The following is a 25,544-nucleotide window of genomic DNA, read 5'->3' as shown; positions in this document are numbered from 1 at the left end:
AGGGCAACACTGTATGTGATACATCTAATTTTAGTTCATCATCATCATCATTAGTTAGATTTACATGGCCTATACATTACATACTTTGCTATTGAACTTATGATTAATATTCAGGACTACAGAGTTTAAGAAGAATGAACAACTCTTTGTGTTGTTTAAAAACAAGATGCAGCTACTAACCAACTTAGCACCCATTTTCCTGTCCAGGATTTCAGACTGTCTCGCCTATAGAGAAATCATTCAAACAAATAAGGACTCTTTTAGATAGTGGTAAAAGAAGCAAAGATTGATATGAAGGTGTGCAAGAAACTGCAAGTATGCAAGCATCATACAAAATAACTTAGTACCCATCTTATAAATAGATATTGATATTATGTCTCAATGTTCTTTTGTTCAATTTGGAGGAGAGTCTGGCACATCATCAACTCGATGTGACTTAAGGGATGGAGAAAAAGTGTTTTTTTTTCACGGGTGGTCACGACTCTCATGACAAAGGAGACTGAGAAAAAAGGTAACCCCGGACATTGCCTGACAAGATTTGGCTGTATGTCACTCTGCTGCAAAATTAATTCCGACTGCATGGTATCAAGTTGTTCTTGCCCCCTCCCCCATAAGCAATGAAAATATACACAAATTCCACTTACTTTTTAGGTTTTGTGGACTTTGGTGGAACTCCTCCATTCAGGGCCAGTGCTACTTCAATATTGCAGGATACCTGTCCTACCAGCTGGCTTTTCTTCAACTGTAGAAAACAAAGGACATTGATATATTTCTAAAACAGGATTCTAATTAACAGCTAATCTGAACAAGATACCTGTATCAAAAAAAGAGAATTAAGGTCAGGAAGTTCCACAAGTGACTAAACTTATAGAACATGGTATACCCAACAACCAATTCTTTAGTTTTATTCTTCTCCATCTTCAACTTTGGAGGACCTCACTAAGGGCTCGAATACATTTTTCAGCATAGCTGTACTGATATGCAAAAAAATCATATCATGGGATTAGGTATTCTACTACAATAGAAGCCACTTAATTGCACCTCAGATAAACGCACATTCCATTCAACTGCACCGAATCCCAAAAGCCCAAACCGGTTCCCATTCACTGCATTGTTAGTGACTCCGCATATCTGCACGGTGCATCGTCACTAATGCCGGATAACTGCACCAATTTTTTGCAAAAATCCTCGACAAGTAAAAGGTGCGCTAAAAATTGGCAAACGCGGTACAAATGAGCTGATAAGTGCCTATGTAGAGGCACAATACCGCCAATATGTTAAAATTGTTTTTAAATGGTGGTCTCCATTGACAATCACGTTGATAGCGATTGCATGGGAGGTCCGGGGCCGGTCATGGGGCGAGTCGTCACCATTTGGCAGACAGCATGCTGTACTCAATAAAGATTGGTCTCTTAACCTGTACACTGTCTTATGACTGTGAATGTATTTAAGTTCGCGGGGATTTGATTTCGCGTTAAGGATGACATGGGGTGTTGTTGGCGGTTTTAGGTTCGCGGCAGCGCTTAATAATAATATTCACATACTGCTGCAATAATAAAAGACCGGCGTCTTAACGTACATCTAGTCGTAGTTCTCAGATCTAGTCGGAAACTGCACAGCGACCCGGCAAGGGCTACAGACGCCTGGACGGACATAGCAGTCGCTTTTGGCGGTGAGGTGCTGACATGATCATTTGTCGCATTATTTTATGGCAGAGCTGAATCCACGTCCTAGAAACTTTTTACATTCACTCGAAGGAAGTTTACGCGGGTTTGGCTCTGCTATAAGGAGAATGATCTGTCACTGATCTAAGTCATCTGACCATATCTACCCACTGGATACGTAGTACAACTTACATTGTACAGTAATTCACTACCATGATGTACCCAGTCTAATCTGTCCAAACACGACAGGGGCCTCTCTGGCGCTTACTGATTTCAATCACTGTGTCCTGAGATGTCTTTCCTGAGAATTTGAAATTTGCTGTTTTAATACATAAACGTGGCCCTAACAAGAGGTGGAATCTACGGTGTTACTGCACTGTACCTGTATAACGAAAGCTTTCTAACATCTAAATGCGTACAGCACACTGAGGTTTATAAACTATTCACCTCTTGTATGATACAGTGTACTACCGGTCCAGCTGGGCAATTTCGCATAATTGCAACAGCCGGATAATTGCACCAAATACGCTCAGCCTGGCTAGCCTGGGTGCCATCCTATTTCTACTGGGGCTCCTACACTCGCTTCCCTCAAATGTTTTGAGGGAAGCGAGTGTAGGAGCCCCGGTAGAAATAGGATGGCACCCAGGCTACAGCCTGGCAAATGGGGTGTGCAGTTAAGCGGATTCTACTGTACATTACTATCAGTTTCCTTATTTTTGCTGGTATGCCTAAACACCTCACCTGACCTCATCCGACCTCCCCCGACCTCATCTGAGTCTAAAATACAGTGTATACGGGGTAGGGACATTATTTGACGTTCTGGATACTTTGAATATGCAATTATGAATGCAAAACAAGCAGCAAACTCTAAGTATTTACCAGTTTTTATAAGTTACTCCGCTCGTTTCCAAGATATAAGATTTCTGGCCGCCATATTCAATCATGCCACTCTTGGGGTCTACATGGAGAAGTTCTTCATACCTTTTTTATTTAATTTTGTCCGACAGGACGATAAGAGGGTGGGTACTAATTACATTTAGTGTGTGGAGGAATGTTATGTTTACAGCTACAGATGAGAGTAGATTAATTTCGACTGTTGGATCGGTAAATGAAAGTATTGGGACAGCGAGGAGAACATTATGCTGACTGTTGCACAGGTAAACTGACGACAGTGTTTGTTGGAGTCAGCATCATGGCGTGGGGCAGAGTAAAAACCAGGCTAATAACCTAAGCAACCTTGATGTCAAGATATAGACACCATTTTCCATTCAGTCACAATTCTTAGATCCTTACCTCTGCAATATAAGACTGAGTGCAAGATGATAATGTAAGTCCTGAATGAGAGTCATTTCAGACCACCTCCAGGATGCAGGAATACAGAGGATAGAATGGCCCTCCTGCTTCCCAGATCTCAACACAATTGAACAACTCTGTATTCACTGAACTTGGGTGAACTGTGAATGCAAGAATGATCAACAGAACCATACGACCTGTGCACGACGACTCCTTGGCCAGGGATTGCGTAACAAAACTGCTGACAAGCATGAGGAGGATGTGTCGGGCTATGGTGACAGTGCATGCATGGCTTAAGTACTCAGTATTAAGCCACCTTCATCATAACTGAGGCTCCTTGACGCAATTTTTGTTGTTGATGAAGATTTACTTTGTTATCGAAGTTTCTTACTACCCTTGTACACCAGCTATGTGCTACCAGCAAAAGAAAAAAATCCAGAATTGAGCGTTTGACTTTAGTAGGGTAACCTGGGCACTTTTTTTAGGTGACCCGCTGGTATAAGCAGGTCTGGTGCCCGGTCCATTAATTTACAACCATAATAAGTTTGCTATCATCGGAAGAAAAAAATCACACAAGCTTTTAATGATATATAATTAATTGAATTTGATGAAGAAACAACGGAGATATGATTGACTAAAGTTAATTTTCCAAACTTTTTTGTGCCGAGTGTAAAACCTTGTTGCAGTAGAGTTAAGGGTATGTGGGACATGCTATAAAAACACATTTCCTAATATCCTCTGTTGTGTATGTCTGTCATATGGCGCCACAATATGAATGTCCTTCTTATGCTACAAACAGTAACACTGTTTATACCAACACACCTTTTTGGACTCAGCAACCAATGATCCACCAGGAGGCAGGATCTCCTCCTTCTGCAGGTGGGACATCAGCTCCTCAACAGTGCTGCCCTCTCCTACATCCACACACTTGGTCCTCCCATCCAGGTCTTTGATGAACACCTGATGTGTCCTTCACAAAAGAATTTCAAGGATAAGTTTGTGCTCAGTACATGAATTATAATCCACTAAGCAGTCCCTCAAAATTGAACAAAGTGGAAAAATTGAAATGCTGACTGAGCTGCTGATACTGCAACTTATGGCTCATACAGAATTGTAGGACTTTGCATATACTATTTTATCTAGTAGATTATGATTTTATCTGATGTGAAAGTATTGTAATAAGTGTAAGTACTGTATCTACTAGTATAACTATGTACCTGATACAGTCTTCATCCTTCCTGCTGGTGTCTGTTCGGGCCAACAACTGCAGTTCTTGAAGACTATTGAATCAAAATTTTCTGTTAGTAACAACTTGCCACTCCTTGAACTACCATTAGCTAAAGCAAGTAGAAGAATGTTTATAATATAAATAACAATGATGATGTTTGTTTTTCATCTCACTTTCATGATTAACAAAATCATTTTTTTTAGTTACATCGGTATCAATGTATATCAAAACAAAAGATTAGACTGGCTCTCTACATCACTTACCACCAAACTGGGAAACCCCAAATTATAAACTACACATGGGAGGATAATGGAATGTAGGTCAAACGAGTCATAAATCAATCTACAGAGCACATCGCACGAGTCTATTGTATCATCGTGTGACCAGCACGAGAATGAACGACATAACAAAAGGGTGCTAATCTCGGCGCTTTCAGAATTATTTGCTTCTTTAACAATTGACATGCTTTTACTAATTTGTGACAAAAGACCAATCGTTTAAAACTATTACCACCTTACTTCTGATTGTCACCAAGAAAGAAACTCACCTCATGTCAGCCTCGCGCCCGGGCTCGTCACCGCCGCATCCTTCTGCCACGTTAGATGAACACGAACGGCTCGGGCTAGGCCGAGCCAGAAAAGACCCCATCTGTCGCTTTCCGGTTTTGAGAATTATACCGCCAAAAGTTAATATACAGCTGACCAAAAAACTTCACAGAGCATACCAACTCCCGTCCAGCCGTCGTGTGGAACTTCTATCCAATGTGCAAGCCATCAGTGGCGTGGCGGGAACACGACAGGCAAACGTAAAATTCCTTTACTGTGATCATCACATACTTGAGCGCAAAAATCTTGTCTTGATAGTTGTATTAATTAAGTTGGGGTTACCAAAAATTAATTGTCTTTAATACTATCGAATAGACTAGATATGTCAGAATGTTTACCATTTTTATTTGTCGTTTGCTTTGCTTTTGGATGAAGAAGGGATAATGTTTCTGTAACGGGCCGGGAAGAAAGGTCTGGTTTAAGTTACAGGGAGGTGGACGACGAAACCATAAATTGTAAGGGTGAGATTAGGGGCCATTCATTTTCTAACTCATTTATTCTTAAGGAAATAATCTTTGTAGACGACAAAACACCCTCCCATTAAACTGTAAAAGCTGAGAGAGCATAGCAATGTCAAGCGTTGTTCAGAAGTGATTTGGAATGGGACCTTTTTATACTACATGAGATCGCGCGATATGGCAACGTTACAGCATGTTGGTATAACCCTAGCTGTTGACAACTGTGTGACTATCCCCTGAGACCCGGTACAGGCTGCTGATTGGCTCGGTATGTCGTCAGCAGAACAGCGTGCCACTTTCGGCGCCAAGTGCAAACGGTCTGACTCTCTGTAGCGCCAGAACACCGGTAGGAAGATGGCTGGTCGGCGATCTCTAGCTCTGTCATTTGGAGGCGGCCTGAGTTTTCGAAAACGGGACGATAGTGGTACGAATTCCCAGGGAAGCGGCAGCGAGCTCGAGGGCGGCGATTCTCCGGACGTTGGCAGAGAAAGTGAAGCAAGCCAGAGGGAAAGTGTGAATATCCAAGGTTCTCCTGGGCAATCTAACCCCCACCCCCCCACCAGTACACCAAATGGGTCCCCACGAAATGGGAGAAGACAAGATCTCCTGGCTCCGGTAAGTGTTTATCCAACTAATTTGTGCTTCGTTGGTGTATGTGTCTATTGGTATGTGTGAAGTTTGTGTGTGTCTCTGTGTTGTAATCTCAGAGTCAGATCTCTGAAAAAGTGATTTACCTGATCGACAAAAAACGCAAATTATGGCGCCATTTTTTGTCTGAAAGAAGTTATGATAGTGAAAGTCGTAAAATACACGCAACATGACTTTTACTTTTGTATCAAACTTGGGCCATTGTAGCCTGGATGCCAGATTGTTTCCAGGGCCTACACAGGCCAGCTCCTCGGCTCATGGGCCAACATACCCCCAAGGAAAATATTGCACAGCAGGTCTCCAGAGTTAGGCTCTGAAACGATATCTGTCGTTCTCCCACATACCATGCGCGGGGTAAATAACTACCATGTGGACCTCCTGGTGACTCATGACTCGCTGTATTACGCCCTCAGTATGTAGCTAGTTACAATAATACTGTTCATGTTTATTTCAAAGAAAAACGGAAGTCAAACTTAGGTATGGTCAGAAAAGATTTAGAATTATGTAATCTGCAATATTATCCTGATTTCAATTCACTGTACCTTCGGGGTGCATTCTAAGTATTATCTGTATTCCTACAATCCTTACTGAATACATATAAATTTTACAGAATGTCATACAGTCCACTATAAATAAACATACAATCCTTTATTTGGAATTCATACAATCCTTTTCGGGACTCATACATGTTTTATGAAATACATACAATCCTTACCAATTTGTTGGACTAGTGCCTGGCAGAGTCGTGTTAGCAACTCCATTACATTAACAGACAACTAGCTATAGGGTAGGAGTGTTCAAGAAGTCCAGTTTAAGGCATTTCTATAGTACAGGCTAAAGCATCTCGATGCAGGCCAAAGTATCAAAATAATACTGCCATTTTAAATCTCTAATGTCAGGGTTGGGACTGACCATTTTAGAATAGGGTCCTCAGATGCCTGAAAATGTATTTTTTTGTACCAAATCTGAACGTACTGTCTCATCAATGTAAGATTTCACTTGCATTTGGTCAGTGATGGTCTTCTACATGACCAAGGGCAAATGCCTGTATTAGTGACCCTTGTCTAGAACATTTTTTTGGGGGGGGATGGAATGTCGGTAACATTACACCTATGTATGATTATTGAATGATTTGATAGCCAAGGTAGCCACTGAATGAGCTTCATACTTTGCTACGTTTGCTATTGAATTCAAACTAAGAAAAATGCCAAAAGTATCTTAGTATTGATCATACTGTTTTAATTTTTTTGTTAAGAAATATCACTAATATAAAGATATTCCAAGTCCCTACTGTTGCCCTGTTTCTATACGTGTAAACACTTATGACAGGTGAGAAATTAAGAAAGCACTATTTTGACTGGTTACGTATGTTTCTAAATAATCTCTTTTTATATCTAGCACACAGTGCCAAAAGCTGACAGAACAGCACTCAGCAGACAGCTGACGGAGGTTCTGGCCAACCAGCAGCAAATTTTGAGGCGTATGGCCAAAGTTGAGGGCATGGTCGAGGATATGCAAAAAGCGAAACAGCGTGCTCAAGGAGCTGGGGAGAAGCAGGGGAAACTGGAGGTACCCAATGATGTCCGAGTAAGTATATAACTTTTCAGTGTACCATCTGATTGGATGATTAGTCAAATGATTACTGATTTCAAGTCTTGTAATAAATACTGTATTTTCCATTTGATAATCAAAATGCAATAGAGGGAAAAACAGGTTCATGGGCACCTTTACAAGTTGCCTCACACACTAGAAACAACATCAATAATGACAATATTATACAATACACAATCAATTATATCTACAAAATGTAGGTGTACCCATTTTCTCCTGACATAGTTTATCATTTATTTTCGTCTTTAGCGACCATGTAATAACATTCTTTGTAGTATGCAGTTTGTGTCGTACGTCCTGCTTTCATTTTCCCTTTCTGTATGTCATCGCTCTTTTAAGAGATGAAGAAGTTGGTTTGTGCATATAACACTTTGATCGTCATCATATCTTATCGCTCCACTGTTGTATCCGCTGACGGGCAGTCTGGTTGGCCTCTCGTAGGTCATCGTCAGTGCATGTAGTGCCAAGTCTTTGATGTTCCATGGTTAGAAGATCAATTATTCTAAAGTAATGTTCAAATTTTTGCTGCAATGTCAGTGTAGAAAACTGAGTAAAGTTAAGAGGCAAACTTCAAAAATTATGGAAATTTTGTGACACATCCTAAAGAATGTCACACCCATCGCCATGGGCAGGTTTAGTGAAAAGATGGATAAGTACAGAAAAACTATCTGAATTCTAAATTTATGTAGTCCATATCTCTGTTCTATTGTTGCAGAGCTTGGTCAGACAAGGGTATGAGCTTGCCATCAACAATGACGGCAAGGAGAAATGGAACCTGGCCAAAGGAATGAAGTAAGTATAGCATGGGAATGTCCCCTGCTAGCAGTCCACCCAATAATAGACTGGGGTCATCATGTTTTTGGTGGTGTCCGACGGGTAACCATAAACACAGCATTTATTTTCTTTAAGGCTCTAGCGGCAATTTCAAGAAGAGAGTAGATGTTAAGTGTTTTAGAAGAATATCTAGTTTCAAACTTACTTTTACAAATACTTTTAATTAGAGCTGTGTACCTAAAACCTGTACCTGTATACTTGTTAAGGTACAGGTCCGGACCTGAACATCTACTGTACCTGTACATGTACCTAGACAAACTAGACACCATTTTGTAGACTAAAGGTAGGTAAATCGCTTGACAGAGATGACAATTTTGATAACCTCACAATTAAAAATGAAGAAAACTTGCTTATAGACTTCTTTTGAGATTCGTATACATAAATCCTCAAACAAAAATGACAGCTTACCACTAAAAAGACAGTTAGCTCCATGTTTAACTTGCAGATAATTAACCAAACTTGTTCAGGTACATGTACAGGTCCGGACCTGGACCAAAACCCCTGTACCAAAACCCCTGTACCCTACCTGTACCTGAATTTTTGTTTAGGTACACAGCCCTACTTTTAATGCAAATTTCAGTCCCTTCTGTTTTCAGGAACTTTTATGATATTGAGATATCAGAATCATCATGTTTTTGATTACTGCTTTCAAATATAAAATGTAAGCTGAACCATATCATTATATCACTCTATTGTGTTAACTGAAGTATAGATTTTGTTGGCACAACTTTTCTGACATGATGAATTGACCTTTCATTTTGGCTTTGCTCTTGTATTAGATTTTCTTACTTGTTAGGTTGACCGTTTCAGCAAATATCATTCTACAGTTGGAACGATGAAACTTAGCACATTTTGATGTTACCTTTTACAGAGCTACCTCAGCTGTGAACAGTGAGACAACGAAAGCTGTCCATGATTATGTGCAGGGTCTACTTCTTGACTATGGAGACAAGCTTCCTGTTGTGAAAGGTGCAGTAGCACTTCATGGATATACTTAAGATAATATTTTGGTATCATAGCTGCTGGGGACAGGCTTTTTAGCAAATGCCCACAAAAGTACGCGCTCCATGAATCTCTCTTTTTTTGGAATATGTTCATGTTGTGGTCCTTTTAATTAATCCTGAGTTTCAAGTTAATTCATTGATCCAAAGTTAGATATAGCGAACTTGACAATTCTTACCTAGCTTTTTTAGCAAAACCCCAGCAAAAATGGCGTTTTAGCGAATGCCCAATAGATCAGCCAAAATATTGGCCATCGTGACATGGGTGCAAAATCTACCACCATAGACATGTTAAAGATGTTTTCCCCTGAATGTGTACTCAGTTCTCGTGCTTCACATGCCTGTCAAGTAACTTTTTTGTTACAGAGTACATGGGAAATCCATGCCGTGGCACTTATACTTTATAGAATAGCCCCCCCCCCAGGATAGTCACGTGACCAGAATTCGCCATATTGGAATGTTTACGTCCGAGGCCGTGTATTTCCCGACATGACTTGAAACTCAGGATTAATTTATGGAAGCACAACTTGAGCATATTCCAATAAATAATTGTGCGGTGCAGTGGGTGTTTGTGGGCATTCGCTAAAAAGCTGGAGTGCTGCTGTGATAGTCATGATCAATAGAGAAATCTTGTATGCTACAAAATGTACTGTTTAAAACAGTTTTGCAGTAATCTGGTGCAATTAGTAACCGATCATTGTGTAATTATATGTACACTGCAGCTTCAGTGGCATCTTTTCAATATTCATAAGCATTGATCTGCTGTGTCACTGGACCGCAGCACTTGGCAACCTCACTGTGACCTAAAGAGGATTTTTGTTGCAAGTATAACTATAAATGTAATGAAAAAAAAAACACAAAAATTTGATTTTTGGTCAATGAAATTTGTTGCGCAGTCTGCCAAATTGCCAACATGCCGTAAGTTAAGGGAGACAGCAGATATTTTGCTCCACACCGCTCCATGTAACAAATTTAAGAGGTTTAATAGGCTTAAATTGAGCAAAAAGTTTTAGGTGTGTCATTAAGAAAATCTGAAATAATTCCTTTTCTATATGCATAATGCAGCTGCAGTGGATACATATTTTGCCACCAAAGCAAGACAGGAGAAGAGGGCAGCAGAAGGCAAGGAAGGGAAGCACAGCAAGGCCTGCAAACGAAATACAAGGAAAACCCACGTAAGTCCTGTGATGAGCATTTAATCAGCCTGTCCAATTACTCTTGAAAGTGTCCATTCCTCCAGAAAAGTGGATGTTCCTTCTTCTCACCAAAAGAAATGTTGTGAGAGGATAGCACCTTAATGGGTTAAGTTGTAATTTGAATGTAAGGTTCCAGCTCGGCTTCTGGCATTGTTGCAAGAATGTAGCCCTAAAGACTAAGTTAGAATGACATCCCATATCCAGCATATGTATCCATTGTTCTCTATGGACCACCTTACTTTAACCCAGGCCCGTTCTCATCTGTCTATTTTGAAAATGAGACTGCTGTCTTGCTGCATTGTATTTAACCACAAAAGGACACAGGGAGCAACAAGATTGATAGCATCCTTGTAACGGCAGCTGACATTGCAATTGTTGTGCTAAATTAAATGTCCTTCAGATTAAGATGGTGAATATATTCTTAGATTGTTAATGTACATGTATGTAAAACCCTCTTTAATTTCTGATAAATACAGCAAATGCCTTATCTGGTGCTGTCCGAAATGACTCAATATAACTCATAAGTTTTTTTTTGTTTTTTTTTTCATCAGAAACTGAACTGTCGCAAGAGGGCGCTGAGGGCGAAGCAGACGTACAACACAAAACGAAAGGAGAAACTGCAGCGTGTACTTTTGGCGAAATATATGTCGTCAGAGGAGTCTGGCGAAGATGACAATGGAGAGAAGATTATTAAGATAAGGGCCATTCCCTGGGAGTCGGATGAATTCACTAAGTACAAAGGTGCACTTGACCATAAGTTCCGTACGTGCATACAGACTGAGCAGGCTAGGCGACAGTCCATGGTTAGGTATCCAGGCCGTCCTTCCACCTCAAATATAAAAAAGCCAGTACTATCAGAACAGGATGCCTGGATTGCCAAGTAAACAATGGTTGCATTTGCGAAGCTAAAAAATAGATTGTACTTTTGTTGGATCTTTATCTTGAAAATATCAAGTCAAATGTTAGTTTGAGAGGAATAAATAGGGTATGAATTATGGAGATTTAAATTGCATACTTAGTTAATAACAAGATGGAGGAACTTCTTTGGAAAAAAATCAGATGAATTTTACTTTGTTTTTTGTTTCTGTCGTTACTGTAGCCTTTGGACATGGTCTCTACATAACCAGATTTCTTGAAGAAAAGTTAATTGAAAATTCAAATGTCCCTTACTGTTCTTTCCAAGCCTGTTCAGTCTGTATGGTTTTTCGTTTGTTAGATAAAGAAGTAGGGAAATTAAGATAGCTGTAGTATCTCACTTGGCCTTTGTCTTAATCCTCCCTCCATTGTCATCAGCATGCTCTGCTGTAATTTTGCCTATATGGAATTTATACAAATCATTGATACTGTTTGTGAGATAACTGGATGTATCATAAAAGATTAAGTGTTGCCTTTGTGTACTTATATGGTAGCTGTATCATAGGTATGTGAAATGCAATATGCTCTAGTGCAACATATTTTTTTCTTGTTACCATTCCAGGTTATGATAATGATTTTGTTTGTTGTGCTTCCTGCACCATACTTCTACAACGTGCCTGAAGAAGGCCTCATACTGTCAGAATCTTACCATGTTAGCATATTGTTTATTAATTCCATATGTATATGTTCCATCCAAGATGACATGCACAGTGCACGTAATGTGCATCTGAACTACTAGTATGATAGGATATTACATTTAGCTGACTTGTTTGTAATTGCTCGTAATGATCCATTTTCACTGTCATGGAAATGATCACATCTTTTGAATGTGTAGTTGAATGTACTACTGCATTACTTTTAGACTTAAGACATAAAAGGATGTCTTGTTGGCAATAGAGCAATCTGTAATTATAGAGGATGATTGGAACTGATGTTTTGCCCAGACTGACTGTAGAATGCTATATGATCACTATACATATTCATATATCCCATGTATGTCTGCAGTGTCATTCAAAATACAGGACTGCCAACCAGTGTGATAACTAGTACTGTTGCTAACTCTTGAAAATATCTCAACCTGTAAACAAACTTTTTTAACATGTTTATTTTTATTGATGTTATTTGAAAACTTGTTTCTGGTAACTTATAAATCAATAAATGCTTGTCAATTAAACCAAAATCCCTTGTGGTGATTATTACATACAGGTTTTGAATATCAACTGAGTAGTGTGGTCGTATTCGTTGTAGCCAACCATAAAAATCCGGTGAGTGGATAAATCAAAATTACGTTGGTAAAGCCAGGTAAATGTAGTGGTAAATTAAGGATATACACCGGTAAAGTCGATCACAGAAACCCGCGTTAAAGATGGGTAAATGCCGCTAAATCCTAGAAATAGCATGGGCTTGGTAAAGGCGGGTATATGCAGTGGTAAATAGAGACTGGTTAAGTCGTATTTACTCAAGCATTAAATATGGGTAAATGCCAGTAAGTCTGAGAAATAACGCGTATCGGTAAATCTCGGTAGATACGCATTTACACAAACTCGGTAAATGTGGGTAAATAAGGCAAACATTACCAGCTATACCATGCCAATAAATGTTAGGTAAATTTGCACATTTACCAATCGGTAAATGTTGATAAATCTTTGGTAAATGCAACCTTTACCCGGCTATATATTGCGTTTACCTTTCTGGTAAATCCGACTTTTCGTGCAGTGTTCGGATGCAGAGGACCCACTGCAGAGAGCGGTATATTCATTGCAGATGTCTTATTTGCAAGACTCAATCTTTTAGGCCACTTTAGATAGCCCTGTCCATGGCCATGTCTTCAACAATATTCAATAATTGAGATACTGTAACCTCACAAAACATCGCTGCCTACAACTGACCATTTGTCATGAAACATGATTATGATGCCTCTTGATATCAATGCATCCATACAGATATGAGGTTGCCATAGGAACCACCCCAGGAGGTGGTCAATTGAGGCCATTTTCGGAGGTTTCGAACGGCTGCTCTGTCACTATCACTGGACTGGACCTGGCAGACATCAGACAGGTCTGCTTTCAAACTGTTAGTCCATATTGCAAAATTGATTCAGACTTCATTTGTATTTGTATTACATGAAATGCTTGCATTTTTAATGAAATTAATAACATTTAGATGGGTTGGAAGTGGTTCAGTTTCGCCATGGCTATTTTTCAGGTGTATGTGTCTGTGAGGGGAACCAATGCTGCAGGCCTGGCCACTGTGGCAGTGTCTAATGGTGTGTACATCAGCCGGGTCAGCTCAGGTTTAACTCCACTACCTGCACCACATGTCAGAGATGGGCACCTGGCAGAAGACCTGTGAGTATCACAGAAACATACCTCTGTTTCAAACCCAGAAACCGGTGTTTCCCGCCAAAGTGTGGTCATATCGGCTGTATTGAACAGACTCTGTTACAGATACAGAGCCCAAGATCTTAAATCAAGTGCTTAACAGTTACACAATTAGATATTTCATATTCAGTTTAACATATTACTTTGATATCATAACGTAATGTTTCAGTATACTGTTCATCACTAGTTTTACTTAGTATGGATAAACTTACATTGTCAGTATAAGTAGTATATTGGATTAAATTGTATATTTTCCTGTCGTATGTGATGAAAAGATCTGAAAAGGATTAACGGTATGATGTAGTTAAGGATTTAATACCGATATATAATGCTATGTATGATTTAAAGATTCAAAAGGTTAATGTTCAATCTGCATATTTTCCAAGGTGAATGTTATGGGCTTGTTGTGGTAACGTTGATATGTTGGTACATCGCACCAGGGACTACCAGACATCGCTGAATGAGCTCCAGGCTAGCTGGGACTTTAGTGAGGACCCCTGTCCTATTGTACAGTATGAGTGGTCAATAAAGAGGGTGGATGAAACAGTTATCCAGCCTTTTACAGATATACAAGGTAATTTTCAACATGACTATCAGACTATATGACATGTCAAACTGTGGATGGTACACATTTTGGTGCAAACAAAATTCAATTTATCAAATCAGCAAGTTATCTACATATTACACACTGCCCTACACTCCCTAAACTATTTGCCGTCTTCGAGATTATGCCAGTCAAACTATCAATCCAATACTGAAAGATAAATATTTGTATTTGGCCCCGATCCGTTCTAATGCTGATGTACAGTCCCGATATCTTCAATGTTTTTTTCAATGAATATAGCAAAGTCACACAAGTATTTCGGATGTGTTTTGCATGTTATTTCTTTGTAGGAAATACGCATAGTTCTACGGATGGACTACAGATGAAGAGCGGGGAGACGTATTACATCACCGTCAGGGCCACCAATGCGCTGGGAAAGGTACAGATTCAGCGGTCTGATGGTGAGTGGCATAAACCTATCACAGCTATTTTCAGATCTGATATTTTAGTTGATAATAAATGTAATAACACATTCATTCTGCCCCGAGACCTGGGAACTGTTGTGTTTTTGCTTGCTTAGTAATTGTTTAATGCCCACCTCCTTAAAAATATATTACACAACATTGTCTTTTAAATCATCATGCATCTTGGACATAATCTGGATTATGCTAATCAGAACTCCTTTGTCTCATAATTAATGAGAAATATTTCAGATGGGTATGATATCCTTGTTAGATGCAGTCACATGACATGAACTTCGATATGGTTAAAACATTCTTCTCCAGTGAGTACTTTCTTATACACAGGGATCACTATTGAGGCTGAAGCACTGGTGCCAGGAGTCGTGTTTGGTGGACCCATTACAGGCTTCCACATACCTTATCAGGTGTCCACTACTGAGATATCTGCAAATTGGAACTACTTTGGGACAGAAAGGAACAACTTAGAGGGAAAGGCAACAGGTATTCAAAGATTGTCACATTTCGAGTTTAAGAATGAAAGTCAGAGTGAAAACAAACGTTATTGTTCTAACTCTGTAGAAGAAAAAGGAGGATGGTGATAACGGCAATGATAAAGTACAAGAGCTTTGAACCTTGTTGCTCATTGTGTATATACTATGTTACAGCTATGCAATATTCTACATCATACCTTCAATTGTTTCTTGATTTTCCTTTTAAAACTTATTTTGAAAAAAAGTGTTTGAGCTATGCCATTGCCATTTAGTGAATAGACTTTCTATGGGATGGCTAGGTTTGATTTGCATTTACATTGAGAGATTCAACCTTGTTAGCTACATCAGATTACATGTAAGATATTTTATAGGCAATGAAGAAGTAAAGACCGATGAAAAGCAGCACCAGGCAGTTGCCTACTATGAGGTTGCTGTTGGAACTGACCGGACATACCCGAATACCAGAGACAACATAGTGGAGTTCACCAATGCGGGGCTGAACAAGACCTGGACCTTCCACCACCTGAACCTGGAACAATCAGGATTTTACTACATAACTGTGAGAGCATACAGTACTAGTAATGCCATGGTAGAGGTGACATCCAATGGCATTCAAGTGGGGTTTGAAGTTGGTGTCACAGGTAAGGACTTCCATAACTTCTAATGTAATTATTTTAGCAGTCTGGCTGATGGCCCAAAGAAAGTTTTCCTGTCCACTAGGCCACAGTAAGCTCGTGCTTTCTTTATAAATATTTGAACACTTCAAGAATTTGTCAGTCAAGTTTGACATCAAATATGTGGACTGCCGTTGCATTATGCTACTACATTGTTGCAAATGTTTTTAATAATACCTTCTGACTAGTGGATGTCCGCAGTGGTTTGCCTTTGTATTTTTTTTAATCATTAAGTAAAATAAATGATGAGTCAATCAATAATCTGCCTTATTTTCTATGCAGCTGGGGAGGTTTTCATTCCTGAGTTTGCTAGGTCATCTACAACACTAACAGTGGAGTGGGCAGGGTTTGAGTCTACTTTGGACATGTACATCTACTACATGGGCATCAGTCATGCACCGCTTCCTGAGGACACCCAATGTGCAGACCTGGTGAGTGTAAATCAAACAGTATATTGAACATTACAGACATCCACTTCCATGTGTATGTTCTTTGATTAGGCCTTGAATGACATATTTGATTATCCATAGATATATTACAATATTCAATAAAGTTTCATCTGCACCATATCAGGATGAACTCAGCGTACAATACCATAGATAAGACAAATGCAAGGAATTTGAATAGTATGGTTAGCCTAGCAATACTTACATTTGGTTTTCCCTAACATTTAGCGGTGATTCCTTTTAAAATAAAATGTAGTCTGCATCACATGTATGAAGATACGTGATGAATACCTAAACACCAGACCTGAACTGGATTTGTAAAAATGTTTAGGTTCAGTTAAAGAAAGACTAAACATCGGGAACCAGTTCCGGACATTCAAATACGACTTTTCGCTTATATTCTTCTATTTGTTATAAACCATCTTAAACCTTTCAATGACCGTGGCATTCGCGCTGCATTGCTGTGTTTGTTATTATTACTGAGTGTTTGTGTTTACCATTGAATGTATATAATTTTGCATGTAAGTTTTTCAAATTGCCTGTAAAATTTATGCCAACATTCAATCTTACACGTAACCGAAAATCAGTATATCTCGCTCACATATGCCATGGGTTCAGGTTCGGGCTCATATATGTCTGTAGGCATGAATCCAGACCTGTATCTGAAAATAAGTTTAGGTGCAGAGAACTGATAAAAAATCTGCAACGATTGAGCACAAAACTACAAGCACATACAATTACATGACTTCTTTTCATTGCGACTCTGTGTGATCTAACTTTTACATGTTATGACACCAGAACCTGAGACAATCTCTAGACAATGCCGACGCCCCAATTTCTGTGAGAAACAAACTTTTTGATGCGTGCGTTAAACCCATTAATCTCTACGGCTCTGAAATATGGGGCTCGTTCAAAAGTTCAAATTCCTGTCCAATTGAATCCGTTCATTTAAAATTCTGCAAAAAAATCATTACGTGTACCAAAATCTGCTTGCAGCCTAGCTGCAAGGGCGGAATTAGGAAGATACCCCATACAAGTGGAGGCTTCGCTAAATGCCGTCAAATATTTTCTTAGACTTCGCCAAAATGTGCCAGCCGACAGTTTTCAAGCAGATGCTTTCTACTGTCAGTTAGATCTAGAGAAATCTGGTGTTAAATGTTGGGCGACAGGAATACGTAAGTCTTTAGAGGAGAGCGGGTTTGCTTTCTTATGGCATCTTCCAATTTCATATAATACAAATACGTTACAAATCGTTAGATCCATTGGCCAGCGGATAAAAGACATTTACTTCCAAACGTTTCTAAAAGAAATACATAACGACAACAAAGGTGGGGCTGCCAAAAATAAGTTAAGATCATATAGATTATTCAAAACAACTTATAATGAAGAAAAATATCTAAGTAATGCAAATATGAGGGTTAGGAATACAGTCACAAGACTAAGAATCAGCTGCCACAAACTACATATTGAAACGGGAAGACATACCCGCACTCCTCTAGAACAACGATTATGTAAACATTGTAATTTGAATAGAATAGAAAACGAATGTCATTTTGTGGTAGAATGTGGATTATATACCAAAGAAAGAAATGAACTGTATAAGCTTGTCGAAAACTTATTTCCCTGCTTCACACATTTAAGCACTGTACAAACATTCATATTCCTAATGCGACTAGACAAACCTCCCATTGAAAAACACGTCTGTTCTTTTATATCTACTATAACTGAAAAGCGAGGAGAAGTAGAATTTATCTAATGATAGTTATATTCTTTTTGTATCCATTAACTGTACTTGTTGTTTTGTTTTGTTGTGACCTGTACTTAGCCAAGTGTGGCAGAAATGTGCAATAAAGGTCTTCGTTCATTAATGTGTGCGTGATCGTGAATGATTTTAATGTTTCCTTTGCCAATGCATTCACTTTTTTGGGGACCTTCTAGTTATATGACATTTGCATAATACTGTAGAACATGTGTTCTAACTATGTCATAGTAAAGATTAAGTATAACGTGGAGAAAAGAGGGCTGGTACTTAAAGTTGCAACTGATTATCTTCCTAAAACTATGTCGGACGCTATTTTATGTTGATTATCCAGTTCTGCATTCAAACGTCTTTTTAACCTCTTTAGATCGATGATGAAAGCGAAGTACACGCAATGTTTGGTATATTGCCTATCAGCCTGATGGAGAAAGATACCTTCTACATAGCTCAGGAGCTATCCATGGATTACAACAACACATATTATGTTACTGTGGTGGGGGTCGATGAAGCAGGTTAGTTTCCTTATTTGATTTTTTTCTTCACTTTTATCAGTTACGAGTTTTAAATACTCCCTCAGGCTCCGACTGTTTCTCCATTTTCTAAGTTGAGTTTGTGCCTAGTGCCAAAGATGTAAGAAATGTAATCCATGGTTCTAATTAGGGTGAAAAGAGAACACTGCATCTAAAACTTCTTCAACCTGAAATTTGAATTCCTAAATGTTTAAATGGATTTATATTGATTTTTTAGAAATTTTTCTGGTACAGTCGTCATAATGTCAATTTTCTATCTCTAACTTTATAGATGGTGCGTAAGTGATTTATTTACAGATGTACGCAACCAGAAGTTCATCATGCAAATGAAGGCTTTATTTGTATAAGTGATGGGGAAAGTTTATAACTACATAAATGATGGGGATTTCGTACATGTCTCGTGTAAGTTAGTCAAAGGTGAACATCACCATGCATAGCCACTCTGGCATCCATCAAAGTTTTGTCTTCCTCTGCACAGGTGAATGTAACATGACCACCTCCTCCTTCCTTGTGGACCTGACTAACCCAGTAGAAGGACAGGTCAGGGTAGGGCCGCTTTATGAGCAGGTAGGATAGTGAAATTCCTAGTTTTATTTTTTTTGTTTTATGATGGCAGCAAGTTCTTGCCCTTAAGCTAATTTGAAGTGCCTAGTTACACGAACTTCTGTAAGTCTAAAGGATTTGGTCAAGGCAATGACTAAAAACATGCTAGTGATGCGGAAGAAGATGACTAATCTACTTTCAGCCAAGCTTGACATTTTCTTTGGACTTGAGAATCTGCAAGGAAAGTTATGTGTGATTCTAGTTTTAAGTTTTATTTTCAGATCTTATTGTCACTAGTAGGTAGTAGATGTTACCCGAAACGACTGACTGTTTCCAAAGTCATATTCAGTTGCTTGAGTTTCATTACCTGGATGTCAAACCGTCATCAATGTATTCACGTTACAATTTCTGGTTTTCCATGTCTGAAAAAATAGACAATGGAAGCAAACGTTAAGTTAGACCTTATCTATGTTTACAGCCTGTAACAGCAACCTATGACTGTCATTTGTAAATCAATGGTAATTATATCATAGATAACGATGATTGTCTTTACTGTTTTGTAGGAACTGGCATATGTTGTGACCAAGGAGAGCATCACAGTTCACTGGGAAGGTTACCATGACCCTGAGAGCGATCTCTCCGATTTTGAACTGGTTCTCTATTCTGCCAAGTCCTGTGCAGTTTCAGATGAGAATGTCATGTCTGAGATATCACATGTCACCGTGAACAGTAGTTACCCATCCTACACTTTCTTGGGGCTCACATTGCAGGTTTGTTACAAAAATGATTTGCTCTTCAGTTCAACTCTTTGCTTGGATATTCACATAAAAATTGACTAACTTTCTTTATAAATCATAAATAATGATGTAAAATGAACATTATGGAAAGCATGATAATCAATTAACAGTGCAGTTATTACCAACCTTTCGGAAAATTGTCTTACAAAATTTGTAGAAAGGAACAGGAGTCATGTATTTTCTTTTATTGTATTTTTTAATACTTTTACTTAAATTGTTTAACTGCGATGATGATGTTCACCTGTAATCGAGAATGAAGGAAATATATCATACTGCATACATTTCAAATTTTTTTTCCTATTTCGCTTCATATTCGGAACAAGTTATAACCACCACATAAATTATGCCACGTCGTTTCATTATGTTGTTGCTTTTGAGGAGGAAAACTCATTGGATATTTTTTCTTGAAAACGAACTACGCTGTCTGTTCCATTAGGAAAATACTCCCTATTTCGTTGAGCTGGCCGCTTTCAACAAAGCTGGTAGACGAACGAGCACTCGTTCTGTACCTGTCATCTATGACGTGCAAGAGATCACTGCTGGTGACGTTCATACTGGTCTGGACTTTCTTCAGGATGTCACCTTCATCGGAAGCACAACAACAGTTGAAGGTTCTGATCCATGGACAAAAATGACTTTACATTGCACTTTACACCGTGTTGACATTTTTGCTGAACAATATTTATGTATGTCGCAATACGTTTGGGACCGCAATGTTAGTGATATCTTGCTGCAATCATTATTGCCACGAAGAATGGGACAAGGTCACCGAAACGTCGTCCGTTATATGTTACTTCTTGGTTGTGTATATTAGAACATTGTGAGTCTGTCAGTCGCCAATTGCAACCTGATGAAAAAATTGTTTGTCAGGGTATAAGACTTACATCATTCAATGTGTCAGGAAATGTCAACATATTGACTAAAACTGTGTGTATTGCTAACAGTTAACAAGTTGTATCTCTTGAAAGGGAGTGTCCTGCACCTGGCAGACCCCAGTAATGACAACAAGGGATGTCCTCACACACCTTCCCTCTTTACTGATGTTGAATGGTCTACAGTTAAAACAACAAGCTTCTGGGGGCTTGCAGAAGATTGGGACATTGTATTTCGGCCCAAACAGGTAAGGCAGTACCTTCACAACTATATGCCTCAATCAAAGAGGTTGAAAATGACATTTCTGTTGCTACTGTTGGTTTAAATGCTTTTAAGGAGGTGCATTTTCCGGCGGGATACGAGGGAATTCCAACCTCATACAAACAACTGTACATTATCTACATGTGATGTACGTGGCAGACCGAGGAAAGCCGTTCTGCTCGGTTTTGAAGTTTCTGGAGATTGTCAGAGAGAGGTTTCTCACAGTTGGTCCATAAAGTATCACAATACTCAATCTTTGGAAGAACCATGTAGTTAAACAGCATGGACAGTGTCTTAGGTGGTAAAATGGAAAATAAACGTCTTAATATTGCACAGTTTGTTGATGTGTATGCTCCATGGTAGACAGTGGTCAATTAACAAACCAAACACCTAGATATGCAAAAGTTGCCTTAATACCGTGATGCGCCGTTTGATCTTTGCAGGTTGTTCCATCTGAGGACGGTCGTGGTGTTGTGATAACCATGGAGAGAGATGTCCAGTCTCCACAGATTTTCTCTGGTGCCATATACAGGAATGCTGACATACGGAAGGGTGGCACATATAAGGTATCGTCAGGGGGCATTCCTATTCAGTAGCTAGGTACCCTATTATAACTAAGAGTGATTTAACCAGGTATCAATAATTTGAACAATGTTCACATTTAATACATGGCTTTACATGTAAAGATTATGTTGAATATCTTTTGTTTCTTTTTTGAAATTGGCTCTTAGAGTGAATAATACAACCTTTATTTGTCTGATCATTGAAGACTATAACAGCTATATTCATGAAATACTTTCAAGAAGACCAACGTTAGTAGTTCTTTGGGCCGCATTATAACTTGAAAATGACAGTGTCCGGTTTTTGAGAAAAAACTATCTTTATTCTTTTACAACAAGAAAAGTCATAACTTTTTACATTAAGTGTAGTGAGGCCATGTTGATTCGATAATATGGATAACATCCGCGTGCGCATTAATTTTCGTCTGCCCCCCCCCCAAGAAAGGTTTCGACCATACTCTAAATTATACAAAGTAGATGCAAAATCAACAGATATATGCCATAGATTGCAAACAAGATCGGAAAACGGATACTAGAATGCTATAGTAAATTCCAAAGTTAAAGAAGAAAAAAAAAGTCAAAGAACTAAAATTAAGAATGTATTTTTCGGTATACCATACTTTGTGTGTTTAGTCCTTTTCTTGAACTTCCTGAATCTTACTGACAACTAAGATTGTATAATGAAGACGACTTTTTTTGCCAAACTTATGTTGTTGTTGTTTTGCGGGCTCGCATCAGTTTTGGGGTTTCCAAAGGATGTCATCCGTATTATCGAATCAACATGGCCTAAGGTTAGGATGCCAGTCCACATGTTTAGTAAGAAGTGCGGTAACTTAAAAAATGATCCTCATCAGTTTTTGATCCGAATTCCCCAGGTGGACATCAGGACAGTAGCCTCGGACTTTTCCGCCATCACAGCTGTTGTATTCTGGGACGGCCCGGATGGGACTGTCGGGGACTTCGATGTGTGTCTCTACTGCTGCCAGAATACTAACGATCAGTTTTACCTGGTACTGAGGAAACTTCTTACTTTATTCATTTCTTATCTAGGGATGTTCAACAAAAATTGAAAATAGTTAGTGTAAACTCCACATCATCTCAACCATTAATATGATACCACACTTTAGGCATACTCTAATCTAGCTAAGATTATCAAAACGTAATGGTAATTCATACAATATGCGCTTAGAAAAATATGCACAACTATATGCTTAAAAAATTACACTGTAGTTTTCAATAAGCAAAACCCCACCACATGTTTAGAATGCAATCATTAGATCATTGACAATCCATTTTATTTGGATTTGAATGTTAAGTTCTTCCAACACAACTAGACCAGCCAACATATCAAAAATAACTGACGATATAATTCCTAAGTATCTATTGAAAGAGCTTCCCCATGGTATGACATTTGATGGTGCCATTTTTAGAAATTTAATGTCATCTTCTTCGCAGTACATGTGTCCATGTGACTGCTCGATACATCTCGTGCTGCCTACTGATGCGCCAGATAATGTCACTGTGACAGTAGAGACATACACGGAAGAGGTACCGTCAGAAACACAGCAGGATGTGCCGAAGTACGTGGTGTTTGAAGACAAGGTGGAAGGAGAGACATATCAAGGGCATGAAGATGAGATGTTCACAACGCAGTCAGCCTGCGGCATGCAGATCCACACAAATGGAGGTAAATTTAGGATCACATGTCTAAAACAACTGTACTGCTTTAATGACACAATAGGACTCTGTAAAAGTTGACTACTTATGTTCCAAATATCCCTAACTAGGTCTTGGCATTCACTATTTCTGGTCTTATGGCGTTTATATCTATATCTGTACCTTGCGTGTATCATGTTTATGTGCATGTATCCTTTGAAATGATGCTAAGAACACACATATGATAGGGTATTCCTGACATACCATGGAATATCATGTCCTGTAGCTTTGATAGCTTGTCCAACTTTTCATGATAACATTAAGACTATTTTTGTCCATCATCAGTGTTGGATTCAAAAATTGTACTTTGGTGCCGGTACTATGACAACAAGTACCCTGCCAAGTACGAGACAATGGAGAGTCTAAACTTTGACCCTTCAGAAGATTGGCACACATACGAGTTTATCTTCAAGTCAACTTCAAGAGAGGGTCTGGTAGGTCTTTCCTTTGCTCCGAAATTAGCATAGAGTGTTTCTCTGCCATAATTGGTAAACATCTATTCTAATAATAATCTACCTGAATGTTTGCCACAATTGTTCTATACGCAGAGATAAAATATTAAAATATATGAATTACCCTAAAGCAATCTATAAATCTTAGGGCTGATGATAAGTACACCCTTGATAAGTACAATCTATGATTATCATAGGCCCTAAGAAGATACATAACCACGTAGATGTAGTAGAATACATAACATGCAGGACAACGAAGAGGTTTATAATGTATGTGCATAATAAAACTCTTAATGGCTTACTCTTCAGGAGCACTGGAGTCTAGAACTTCTGATTGACAGCCAGACGAAGGCTGTAGTCGCTGGCCTCCCATCCTTCTCTGATGGCACGAAGTTGATCTTCGACCTGTGGAACGGAGACAACACTGTTCCTGAATTAGAATTACAATTTAAACCTCCAACAACAACTGCACTGTTTCGCAATGTTGTGTAGGTTGAAAGTTTTGAATTGCTTTTGAATGCCTATGGATGGCGAATCATTAGTCACTTAGTAGCTAGATCTATGTCAATATTGGGCCTTAATATTCAATACAACATTAATCTCTAGAACCAACTGATAAATCTCATTTTCCTGTGTGTAATACCAAAGGGTACAGTTACACAGAAAGATCAAATGAAGAGCAGCAAAACTATCCATGGTGATGGTATGTGTACATGTCAGTACAACAGTCATCAGCCTTATACTTTAAGGCAGGAACGTTTCAAATTAAATTTTACCACTTGCACCATTGCGGGTGACAGAAAAACGATTTTGCTCCGGGCCCAATGATAACTGTCAACTTTGCAAACTGACCACAGGCTACCCCCAACCAGCGACGTTCCATGCAGACACGGTCGACCATTCCAAGGAAACAAGGCCTCAATCTTACGATATTCAGCAGGCCTTTTTACTGATGATGGCAGCATGGTTTTGCCATTTCAAACGGTAAACTAGTACAGTTACTACATAAGAATTGGTTTCAAGTCGTGTGAATAATATCAATCAGTAATACAAGAAATAGCCACATTTATGTATACTAAGTTCTTTCCTCCAATTCAAAGATAAAATATTATTTGCAGTTTTGTCAGACCTAACAGATTATTACTTAACTGTAAATTGCGAATATTTTAAATTGTGTGAATAAGCGCCAGGTTAGGTTTTGTTTCAAGATTGTATCAGAATGGTAAAAACATTATATGTTTTTCCTCAGGTGGCAGAGCCCTGCATGCCCTGTCTGGACACATGCAGTCACTTTGCCTGTGACCTTGACTGTGAGAGGTCAGAGGTTGTCCTGTACCCTTTCACCTTGTCTGGCCTCGAGCTTTCTGCCACCACAAACGAAAGTGTCAATGGGACAGTTGAGGTCAACCCTATTGCGTATGTCCTGAAAGGTAAAGGACAATATATTTCGACTCCTGTTGGCACACAGTCCAAACAAAATTATCTGTCATTACAATTATTGGTACAATATAGGGATCTGCAACTTGAAAAGAGTCCCCCATTTCCTAAGGAAAAGGTTAATAACACTTTGTATAATACTGTTCAATTTTGAGATTGGGATGGT

General features: G+C 38.9%; 3 protein-coding genes across 4 annotated transcripts in view; 2 read left to right on the top strand and 1 right to left on the bottom strand.

Annotated features, from left to right (window-relative positions):
- Positions 1–25,544, top strand: part of LOC136445860 (uncharacterized) — an 83,319-nt gene that overhangs the window by 34,040 nt on the left and 23,735 nt on the right. For both annotated transcript variants that reach the window (XM_066444057.1, XM_066444056.1), the window contains exons 30-48: positions 13,397–13,511; positions 13,659–13,801; positions 14,275–14,408; positions 14,729–14,839; positions 15,185–15,340; positions 15,702–15,971; positions 16,287–16,435; positions 18,577–18,721; positions 19,218–19,306; positions 19,846–20,052; positions 20,516–20,690; positions 21,048–21,199; positions 21,657–21,779; positions 22,649–22,783; positions 23,229–23,460; positions 23,775–23,923; positions 24,251–24,429; positions 24,799–24,925; positions 25,191–25,371. In XM_066444057.1, coding sequence (XP_066300154.1) covers positions 13,397–13,511; positions 13,659–13,801; positions 14,275–14,408; positions 14,729–14,839; positions 15,185–15,340; positions 15,702–15,971; positions 16,287–16,435; positions 18,577–18,721; positions 19,218–19,306; positions 19,846–20,052; positions 20,516–20,690; positions 21,048–21,199; positions 21,657–21,779; positions 22,649–22,783; positions 23,229–23,460; positions 23,775–23,923; positions 24,251–24,429; positions 24,799–24,925; positions 25,191–25,371 — 2,972 coding nt within the window. The remainder of the gene's footprint in view (positions 1–13,396; positions 13,512–13,658; positions 13,802–14,274; positions 14,409–14,728; positions 14,840–15,184; positions 15,341–15,701; positions 15,972–16,286; positions 16,436–18,576; positions 18,722–19,217; positions 19,307–19,845; positions 20,053–20,515; positions 20,691–21,047; positions 21,200–21,656; positions 21,780–22,648; positions 22,784–23,228; positions 23,461–23,774; positions 23,924–24,250; positions 24,430–24,798; positions 24,926–25,190; positions 25,372–25,544) is intronic.
- On the bottom strand, positions 69–4,833 carry LOC136446347 (uncharacterized). The gene is made up of 5 exons (XM_066444692.1): positions 4,733–4,833; positions 4,175–4,237; positions 3,780–3,927; positions 645–742; positions 69–225 (listed from the first exon to the last, which is right to left on the bottom strand). The coding sequence occupies exons 1-5, from the start codon at positions 4,831–4,833 to the stop codon at positions 156–158; spliced, it is 480 nt and encodes a 159-aa protein (XP_066300789.1). The 3' UTR covers positions 69–155.
- On the top strand, positions 5,603–12,633 carry LOC136445950 (uncharacterized). The gene is made up of 6 exons (XM_066444186.1): positions 5,603–5,863; positions 7,295–7,483; positions 8,223–8,299; positions 9,213–9,310; positions 10,408–10,517; positions 11,090–12,633. Exons 1-6 carry the CDS (start codon positions 5,603–5,605, stop codon positions 11,420–11,422), a joined length of 1,068 nt encoding a protein of 355 aa, XP_066300283.1. The 3' UTR covers positions 11,423–12,633.

Source organism: Branchiostoma lanceolatum, chromosome 12, assembly GCF_035083965.1.
Source record: "Branchiostoma lanceolatum isolate klBraLanc5 chromosome 12, klBraLanc5.hap2, whole genome shotgun sequence".
Lineage (NCBI taxonomy): Eukaryota > Metazoa > Chordata > Leptocardii > Amphioxiformes > Branchiostomatidae > Branchiostoma > Branchiostoma lanceolatum.
This window is presented reverse-complemented; position numbering and strand designations above follow the sequence as displayed.

What these genes read in the sequence shown, in the direction of transcription:
- LOC136446347 (XM_066444692.1), bottom strand. Translation starts at nt 4,833, where the DNA reads ATGGGGTCTTTTCTGGCTCGGCCTAGCCCGAGCCGTTCGTGTTCATCT. An exon ending in GGGCGCGAGGCTGACATGAG is followed by an intron (nt 4,238 to 4,732) that starts GTGAGTTTCTTT and finishes TTGATTCAATAG; the next exon opens with TCTTCAAGAACTGCAGTTGT. An exon ending in TGGTTGCTGAGTCCAAAAAG is followed by an intron (nt 743 to 3,779) that starts GTGTGTTGGTAT and finishes TGTTTTCTACAG; the next exon opens with TTGAAGAAAAGCCAGCTGGT.
- LOC136445950 (XM_066444186.1), top strand. Translation starts at nt 5,603, where the DNA reads ATGGCTGGTCGGCGATCTCTAGCTCTGTCATTTGGAGGCGGCCTGAGT. An exon ending in AGGTACCCAATGATGTCCGA is followed by an intron (nt 7,484 to 8,222) that starts GTAAGTATATAA and finishes CTATTGTTGCAG; the next exon opens with AGCTTGGTCAGACAAGGGTA. An exon ending in CAAGCTTCCTGTTGTGAAAG is followed by an intron (nt 9,311 to 10,407) that starts GTGCAGTAGCAC and finishes TGCATAATGCAG; the next exon opens with CTGCAGTGGATACATATTTT.